This window comes from Bombus pyrosoma, linkage group LG5, assembly GCF_014825855.1.
Source record: "Bombus pyrosoma isolate SC7728 linkage group LG5, ASM1482585v1, whole genome shotgun sequence".
Classification (NCBI taxonomy): domain Eukaryota; kingdom Metazoa; phylum Arthropoda; class Insecta; order Hymenoptera; family Apidae; genus Bombus; species Bombus pyrosoma.
This window is the reverse complement of record NC_057774.1, coordinates 1,941,349-1,951,792: the sequence shown is the minus strand read 5'-3', so window position 1 is coordinate 1,951,792 and position 10,444 is coordinate 1,941,349. Positions and strand designations below refer to the sequence as shown.

General features: G+C 36.8%; 1 protein-coding gene across 2 annotated transcripts in view; it reads right to left on the bottom strand.

Moving 5' to 3' along the window:
- Positions 1–1,075: 1,075 nt before the first annotated feature.
- LOC122567430 (hemicentin-2-like) overlaps positions 1,076–10,444 on the bottom strand; it is a 211,163-nt gene continuing 201,794 nt past the window's right edge. For both annotated transcript variants that reach the window (XM_043725919.1, XM_043725918.1), the window contains 3 exons: positions 9,628–9,876; positions 5,807–6,087; positions 1,076–2,905 (listed from right to left, as the gene is read on the bottom strand). In XM_043725919.1, the coding sequence (XP_043581854.1) occupies positions 2,762–2,905; positions 5,807–6,087; positions 9,628–9,876 (674 nt within the window). In that variant the 3' untranslated portion in view covers positions 1,076–2,761. The remainder of the gene's footprint in view (positions 2,906–5,806; positions 6,088–9,627; positions 9,877–10,444) is intronic.

Genomic DNA, 10,444 nt, shown 5'->3' with positions numbered 1-10,444 from the left:
CTGTATCCACTACAAAATCATCGGATTACAATGGTTGGATGGATCGTAATTACATAGTGTATTCACGAGTAGAATGGGCGACAGTTGGAGGCGCGGGGTGAACGCTGCTTGAACGTTAGGTGTAGAGAGTCGGGGTCGTCTTAACAGCCCCAGAGACACGGTTGGCACATAGAATAATAGGGTTCGTCAGTGTGCCGGGTTAGCAAGACCGAAGGTGCACAATGTATGCAAACACCGTCGCGCCACGGGATTCCCTGGAAATGCTCTAATTAATGCGCTCTGCCCAATAGGGCGCATCCTCTCCTTCTTGTCAGCCCGCTCTGCGTTCAAAACTAACGGTGACAAGCCGGCCATCCGTTTTCCTTAAAATGTTGGAAAGTAGGTCGAGGTGATATTCGAATGTGTATTCTTCGGGTTTGCTCGAAATCAAAGAGATGAAACAATGTACACTACACACTATCACTCAGAAGAAGTACGTGGACTGGTTTATTTGTTATTTTTTGGGAGCATAATTTGATTAGAAAGTTACAATTGGGGAGATGCAAAATGATCCCTTCAATGTAATTTAACTTTTTGATCTGATTTCATATCTTTAATTCAGTCGAGCCTTTATCAGAGCAGTCGTGGGATATCAGGACACGATAAAATTTATTTTTTAAAGTTTGTATATAAAATATGTACATACGTAGTATATACATAAGTGTAGTTTTTTAGAAGTCTTCCATATTTTGTAAAAGTGCTAAACGCTGAAAACCCAAAGAGTTCGAGCAATAATCGTTGTAAGTGTCAAAATTAACGAAGTTGCGTCTTTCTTATGCGTTATTCCTATCGGGATAATTTACGCTTGTGAAATTATACTTACCTGCGTTGTAAAAGTACTTACAAATTACAATACGATAAATTGCAAATGGGCGTATGAATATACGTTTGATTAAGCAAACTTATTCAAGCAAATTTCAAGCTTTTTGAGGAATACCTTCATCTTACCTTTACCTTTACCTTAACAACGCATGTCACAGAAAGTAAAATAAAAGGTAAAGTTTGAAAGAAATCGTAAAATTAACAACACAAAAGATAAAATGAAATTTATATTGAAGCAGTATAATACACAAAATATATCGACTTAACATTCATTTACGAATGACAATAATGCCAACGAAAATGAACCTAAACGATACATCCAGCTTCGTTTAAAACAAACACAAGTAAGAGAAAGAAGGTTTACATGGCTTAATAGACAAAATAAATTTTTAAGATTAAAATGATCTCAAACGAGATAATAACATAACAACGCATTGATACTAATCTGTTAACCGTGTCATCTCTTAATTAAATACCTACTTCTGTAATCATGGAATTCAAAATTAATACGGACACATTAATTTTCGTTAGACTTGATTTAGCTGTCGCAAATGTAGATATATTATATCTTCAAAGAAGATGAAACGACACAGGAAAGAGATAGGAGATTGGTCAATTAAAAAATTATTATATTCATCTTCTCCGGTTAACGTCAGAAGATTATTTCGAAATGAAAGGTTAATCGTGCCTTTATCGTCGTCGAAAATTTAAACCAAAGTCGAATCGTCGTTCGATACGGTCGTAGATGTTATTTGATAGTTGAGTGGTTCTGCTACGAATAAAATTTTCATGCTGCTTTCACCGCCGTAAATGCACGTGATGCGCTAAGATTTTCTTCACGTCCGGGATGGAGAATGGTTAGCGGTCAGTGAGAGGAAACGCGAAACGCGATTCGACTCACGTGCGACTGAAATTTTGACTGCTTGTTCGGTACGTTTTCTGCTCTCTTAATAGAGAAGATCGGGAAAAGGTTCGGACAGGACGACAAGTGGGCGAGGCTCGTTTCTGTAAAACAGATGAAACGTATTCTCTTTATTTCGTATGCCATCGAGTATTTATCTTACGTGACCGAACAATCCTCTCCCCGACATAACACGTGACTTTAGCGAATGAAATTCGGACATCGGTAACTATCCACTAGGACCAGGCTGTCTCGCCTATTTACAATAGATCTTTGTACAAAAACTAATCTCATATAAACAGTACAATGCACGATTCCAAGGTTCATGTACGCAACGTGAACAGGAACGAAAATCGTTCGAGATATCCATTTCGTGTTACAAACTGTATATTCGATAATTCAAGGACGCTGCCTCGTCAAATTGGACTTTGCTCTTATCGAGCTCTGTTTCCGTTCCCTCTGCTTTTCTATTTCCGTTTTGTTCGTGTAACGTGGCCGTACTCTATTATAAAAATCTGCAGGTAGAAAAAGAACGTACAATTCAAACGATTCGATACACTTCGTCAAGCATCGAGTTCCTGTCTGATCATCAACGTTTCATTAAACCTGCAACTGGACATCCACTTGTCCAATCTCATGGTGTACGCGACTAAAATCGTCGGCCCATCCGGGTGCAGGTCCTCGTTCCCGTCACAAACCCGGAATTTTTCCGTCGGTTTTTCCCTCTTTTATTTTTTTTTTCTTACTTCTTTCTCTCTTTTCCACTTGTTATCTCCGTTTTTCTTTTGTACAGCGAATTTTCGAAGTGTTTCGCGAAGATGCTCGGAATTTCGCACGTCGATCGTAGAAAGACGCAACGTGCGACTCGGCTCGCGAGAATTTCGACTCCGTTTCACAGGCTCGGCAACAATGTTCGCGCACTTTGTAACTAGCTTTTCGTACGAACGTTGTGCAGAGTTGCTCAAGTGTCTAGACTCGGTGAGACCTTCATCGCGAGCTTTATATACAACTCTCTTGTATTCGATTCGAACGCGTCACCACCTCCGGTTGATGGAACTTCCCCTGCGCGGAAACCGACGAGGAAACTGGCCTCTGCGGCATCGACGATAACCCTTTGCCTGACCTCTGGAGACTGTAGTATACCTGCAATCAATGAAACAGGATTCTTTGCTTCGAAAAATAAATGTTAACCATCGATTGCTAGTTGAGTAACGAGTTAATTCCTTAACGCTAAAGTTTTTCCTCAGTTCATTGATATTAGATTATCCTGAAAATTCTCACATTTTTTGTCATATTTGACTTTATAGTTCTTATTGTAATAAAAATATTTGGAATTTTATAAATTCGATATTGGGTAAAATAAATAAATTCCATGAATTTCACGGAACAAATTAATCTTCAACGTTTCATGAAAAATAGGATAAATATGTAAAGCAATTCATATCATTTAGAATTTTCCATGTTTCAAAAGTACAAGGAAAATGTTTTAATAGGATTGAACGTAATAAAAACAGAAGGCTACACGCATTAAGTAGGGGTAATAATTACGTAATTTCGAATTTTAATGGTTGTCCAATTTGGCAGAAACCTGCGCTTAACTAGTTTACGATGCCGAGGAGAGAGATTAATTATTTTCTTTAACGCTTTTCGAAGGATGTAAACATTCTTTAAAATTGAGTTTCAGTTAATTGCGTCGAGAACGTAAAACGTTAAATGCTTTACGGAAGGTTAGTTCGCGTTCTTAGAGACTTTTCTGAAAGGTAAACGTGCTTTTTCTAACTTGTTTTTCCAATGTTAATTGAGTTTGCACGTTACCATATTGCATCAACGCGTTCTATTTTCATTTAATATATCAAGGCCATTCCAAAACAGTTTTAAAATTGACGATAAATGGATTTAATTTTTATGAATGATTACTTATTAATGCATCGCATTTATTTTATAAAAAACAGAAAAAAGACACGCTTTTGTATCTTCAAAATTGCGCACTTAAAACTCATTAATTTCTTGTTGTTGTAACTTATAACAAAATATACAAAAGGTGAGCCAAGTAAAATGATGCCAATTGCTGTTTCCAAATATACTGCAGATAGATACCGATTTCAATTTCTTTTTTCTTCCTTTTTTTAATTAAGCTACAAAAATTTACTTCAAAATTGCAGTTCCTCGAGTTCAAATCACATATTAAAAATACGTAATTTGCGCATACCGCGAGTGTATAATTTAGCGTCGCTTATGACCGTATTATTAGCGCAAAAACCAGATACATTAAATCGGATCTCGAGATCGATAAAATCTATATCGTATTGCAGAAGCTGCATAAACTATTTGTTTGGAAAATAACCGAAACTTCCGATTTACGATAGAGCCGCGTGAAATGCGAGTGGACGAGCGAAAGAGAGAGGTTACAAAGAGAGGAAGAAAGAGGGGAAAAAAAGAAGAACGGTAAATGCAAATGTATCGATACTTGTGAAAATTGCAAATTCGGGGTTGGAATTAATAATGGAAGAGCTGACGGGGAACGAACGCGCGGAGCGAGGTTGAAAATAATCGAAAACCGCGGCCGGCTACGTAATTCCGAGGAAAACAAAAACAGTGAAACGAAAACATCCAGGAGGAATATCGGGATCGGTTAATGAAAAGGACGACGAAGTAATGGTGTAGATGTTGGCTGGATGGGGGACTGGTTCGAATCGGTATTAAAATTATTCAGACACTCAACGGAACGCGACCAGTGTCGAAAGGAAACTGAAGTCGAGTTCAAGACGAGTTATATACGCGCATCGGGACCTCTCGAATTATCGAGGAAACTTCGATGTAATTAAACTGGCGAAAGCACAGATAACCCAAGGCCTCGCTAAACCGGAAAAGTTAAAGTAGAAGACTGCCGCATATTAAAACGAACGATCCCTTTTCTTGGCTCGTGCTCTAGGTCTCCTGTGGTCGTCTTCGAAACTTCGAATATTTAAAACAACCTTGTCGGTTTGGCTATGCGAGACAGTGTAGAAATTATACAGAAGAAAAAGAGAGGGGAGAGACTGGTCGTGATAAAGAAAAGAAATCGCGTCGACGAAAGAGGATCGATTGTATTACTTCCTCCGGCGAAAAAAAGGAACGCGATCTCCCTGTTGAATATTGTATCACGTTTTATCGATCGTTCGTTCGGTAATTCGCTAGTTTCCCCTACGACCTTCCACTTCTTCCTCTCTACCCTCTTCCGCAGCTAGGGGAAGCGTTAATTGCTTCTCATTAATCAAACGGCTTCGACTAAATACACTCTATTAGATATCGCTAAAAAAGGCACCCGATTAAATTTACAGACCGTAATGAGTTTACGGGGCTAATTGTCGGAATGATTTATATGGCCACGGGACTCATCGATTAGTTCCGCTTCCGGGATATCGGCTATTCTGCTTCTACGCCATTTTTGTCATCTCTCGGCACGAGGGAATATGAGTGAAACGCGATTAAAACAATAGACCGGAAACGAATGAAATCTGTATTATATCGGAGATGCTTCTCCTTTCGCTTGTATATTCGTTTACTTGTTATCTCGTTTCTTGTCCTACTATCTATAAGAATGGTGGCTCGTGAATTGAATCTCCTTCAGAGAAGTAGTCTCTATCGAACAATTTCGAGGAAATTTAGTTTAAATCGAGTAAAGTAATCTACACTTTTAGTGGAATCCATGATCACGATTGTAAGGTTAATATTGACGCTACAGTTTCGAAAATTATACGTTTATTTTTGGTCTTGTATTTAGTTTCGAGATATGTTCCTACTGTAAAATATTTAACTTCTCCTAGATTGCTGCTGTATGAATGTAACTTCTAATAAAATTAACTTTATGCGGAATTATTCTTTCAAAGAATCGTAGAAGTTTCATTCTTTATGTCAGATCGATGGATATGAAATATCTTTTCGTTATCCTTTGAAATCAGTACATAGATGTAATGCTTCAAATTTGGATATTATAAAAGCTTGGACAACAATTCTCACTTTGACTTGAAATATATATTACGAAAATATTCTTGAAAATCTCACATTTTGGTTGTTTCGCTGGTTGTAAGCGTCCATTGCCATCTGCTTGAAGTCCGCCATAGTGGGTGGATTACTGTAAGTATTCGCTTGGGATACATGGTTTTGGGGATAATTTATGGTCGGGGTTGGCAGACAGTCGGTCAACATTGGATCCGGTGGTAGATCTAAACCGTGTTGCACGATCGGCCTTTTCTCTGGTGAGATCGCCTCATCCATAACTCGATCTTTCTTTCTTCGTTGAGGCGGTGTCTTATATATCGGAGTATACGTTAGAGGTCTTCTCTCTGTGAACAGATTCGAACGAAGCCATGCAAAGTCGCGCATCCACTAAGCAGATTAGTCGATTAAATCTAGACGAGAATGGTCTCCGCGTACGATACAATACGTTACAACAGGACAAAGAAGTGCGCAAGCAGCGCTAGATTTATTTAATATGCTATTTTCTTAATTTCTCGATAGTAAACAGCTTATTGGTCATACGATTCAATTCCATTTGTTTTTCTTTGAAGGACGTGAAGAAAACAATTTCCGCGAGATGTTGTGTAGCGTTAGCTCGAGGAAATTTAATGAAATAAAGCGGAGGAAAGATGATAAAAAATTATTGAAATCTGAATGCATCGATATTTAAAGTATGAAGGATAGAACAAATGTTACACATATGCGTGCAATGTATTAACGATATTACCAATTATGATTTCATTTCCTTTCGCAATTACCAAATGCACGCAAATGCTTTTAAAACTAATGTTGACTTCGATTGAAATAAAAACATCATTATACTATACATATAGCTATTAATTTTCAACACATTGCTTTAATTATAATTATTTGTGTGGAATATATTCAGATTCTATATCTAGTTGTGATATCAATAAGGTATTATTAACAACAAGAACCTAAGAAATTGTAAAACAGTAATTATTTACTATAAACTTGTTTACTTAATGGAATTGAATGTATTTTAAGTATCGGAGGTATCTAAATTCAGATCATTCTCTACCATGTTCCTTTAAACAGAGAGAAAATAGATCAAAGAAATTCAAATCGAAAGAAAAGAATACTTTCAGACTATTATATTTTAAGGAGAAATAATTATTATTATTTCGTTCATTTTTCTTTCGACGTATCGCGCGTCAAAGCTTTCGACGTGGCGGACAGTGCGTTTGCGTTCGCCCACGTTAATACTGAGATAATAATGTAGAAGTTTGATGAGCACACATTGATCACTATTCACTGTGGATAAAGGCATTGCATTTCCGATCTATTAATGTGTATTGAAGCGTACCAATTTAACCTGACAATGCATTTCGAAATTCATTGCTACGCGACGCGGAAATATCTTTGATGGGAAAAGAACGCCAAAGCATTCGCTATTAACATTCCCGGGAATTTGAATAGAAAGAAATGACAATACACTATCATACCTTTATCGATCTTTTCTTTCGTTTGATCAACGTATTTTCCAAAATTAAATATACCGTGAATCATAGCTTAAATAGAAAGCAAGTGTGTTTATAATTAGAAATAAAGATGATATCAAATCAGATGATAAAGTTTAAAAGAACGAAATTATGCATTTACATTGGACTTGGGCAAATTTTATTTGAAATAGAGATGGAAAAATTTGGTGCCGATTATCTTAGTGAAATTTAGATCAAGTATCTAAATATTTAAAACAAAATATAATTATCTACTCGTTCTACCTTCTACATTTTTTATTTTTTTTATTTTAAACAATCTATCGGAGGCAGAATGGGATAAGAAAAAAGCTCGGTATTTGACAGATGATATGTAACTCTATAAATGTTTTGCAACTGGTAAATTGCAACCGAAACGAATAAACCGCAGAATTTCCACTTTCAATCAAGCGATTTAACGAGGAAGAGAGATACGGTACTTCAAAACCAATAACGATTCCATGAAACGATAATAATCTGTCCAGAACAATCATCGCGTGAAAAAATCTTTCTGAAATTTTCATTTCACCCGAAGATTATGTTCTGAAAAACATAATATATCCTACGGGGGTGGAGTATCACATACCAATTAATTCTTTGAAAAATGAAGATTCTACATGTGTGTGTATGTGTGTTTGTATGCGTTATCTTTTAGTGGAATATTAAATTTATATTCTCTTATATACATATACAGGGTGATTTTGAAGTAATATTTAGTACTTGCAACAGGGAAAAAAGTGATACTTTGGATAAAAATAAATCAAAGATATAAACTGACATTTTTTCACGTTTCGTTTCCGAGAAAATCGACTTTGAAAAGTTGTCAAATAGACTTCAATTTAAATAATTATCGCCTGTACAGAATCGAATATATTTTATTTATCTACTTACAAAATAATTGCAAATAGCTATCTTTTTTTATCGTAGTTTTAAAACAATAGATAGTAAATTTCAGCAGTTGAATAATACATTTTTCTACTCCAGGTGATATATTAATCATGAAAAAGAAAATACAGAAATAGAAGTTTATAGCAATAGCGTTATTCAAAGCAAAAATTGGTATTTTTAAACAGTATAAAACTTCGGTATATAACAGGTACTCGACACCCTAAGCATCTTTTATTATGTCCTGACCCAGTACGCGTAGCAGGGTTAAAGGAATCCATGAAATCTGTTTTTAACTCTACTGAAAATATTCATACTTCTCAATGAACAATTGAAACAAAAATAGAGCGGGCCACGTCGATAATCCAAGAAATTGCACGATCTGGAGGCACACGGAGGTATAAGTACAGGCACACGAAAGCGGTACGATAATCGACCTGCGATTGTTCCAGTTACGCGAATCATGGCTATCAATCGTGGCGAAGACGAGCAATTAAACAACCAATGAGATAAGCAGATAAAAGTACATTTTAACCAGTTCAGCAACAAGAATTCTTTTTCTAACCTTACACGTATATTTGCCAAATCTAGTTTATTTGCCGAACTTTGTGCTTCGTGTACATTTTTTCTTTCTTTTGGACAGAAAAAATGTTTGCAGTGAATAGGACCATTGTACCTAGCTTTACGATACAAACACTGAATTCATCCTTTGTTTTCAAGCATTTAGGTTTTCAGCTTTTGGGCACAGCATAGTCGAATATTTCCACTCACGATTTTGTAACAACGTTCGACTCTTTTGAACTGAATTTTTGTTTGCTTGCCTGGCAAGAAACTCTAATTAATCATAGTTTCTCATTACGCTCCACAAACTAGAAACAAATAATTGTCATAAATAGACTCTTTGGTACTGATATAAAAAAAGGTAGGAAAAATTAAATTAACCAAGTTCGCTTATACTTGACAAATCTTCAAGGATGTCGGTTTCATTTTGAGTCATGGGATAACTTGTACCGATTTTCTCAACGTATTAAACCATATTAAAATGTAAGATTTTAATTGTAATAAAAGACACTTATATTTTGGTTTGGTCCACAAGGTGATTTCAAGATCATGGTTCAAATTTTATTTTCTCAAGAAGAAGGCGTCGAATGAAAAAAACCTTATTATACGTTTTCGACATATTTTCACCCATAGCATAAGCTCCTGCCGAATCTTCGCTTCTGCACAAGCGATAATTAATTAAACTGAAGTCTACTTGACAGCTTTTCAAAGCCGATTTTCTCGGAAACGAAACGTTAAACATGGAAAAATGTCATTTTATATCTTCGATTTATTTTTGTCCGAAGAATCACGTTCTTTCCCGTTGCAAGTACCGTTACTTCAAAATCACCCTGTATATGTATTGGTCTGTATGACCGCGTTGTGTACACGAAGGCCATAGTTTAGCGAACGTTTCGAACAATCGGAAAGCCGTAGACTCACCATACTCGTTGGGTATGATGTCCGGATCGATGTCATCGACCGCCTGCTTGGTCTGGGGGTGTACCGGAGTAGTTGCACCTGCATTAGGTGGCTCGCACACGATGGGAGCGTGCTTTGGACTTCCGGGCCGACCGTTCGAGTGCTTCCGGTAGAGCGCCGTCAGGATTCCAGCTACAGCCAGGGCCAAAAGGGTCGCTGTTGCTGCCAGGCCCAGCAGCAACGGGTTCAACATTGATGCGTCCGTGTTCCCTGTCATGGCAGCAATGTAAAATGCTCGATCAGGCGGAACTTCCAACGGGTTACCTATCTGTTTTGTCCCTGCTTCTCGGTTATTGCGGCAAGTATATTTTTACCTCGTGATACATCCACCCACTCACCCTTTTTTTAACCCTTGCGATCTCGCCACCGACGATCCGATTTTGCCGACAGACATCGCTAAATTTACTGTTCTATCGGTATTTCTCGTCTTTTTGGAGCCACTGTAGGCTCGCGAAACAATTCCAGCATATATGACAATCTTTTACGAATATATTAAATACATGCGCTGTACGAAACATTTTGAAAATTCATTGTCACTGTAATGAGATCATGATCGTGATTATATTGCTAAAATATAAAACAAGACTGACAACCTGCGTGGAGTATAAGAGTTGCAAGATATTTGTTACAAATATGTATTTAGTAACAAATTAGTATACGACATAAACAGCCATCTTAAACATGTAATAAATGTTAGAGATGGACCTACCGAATGGATAATCGCACTTTTGTGATTTTTATGAAATGTATACTTAAAATATCTTGTACCTTCCATGTA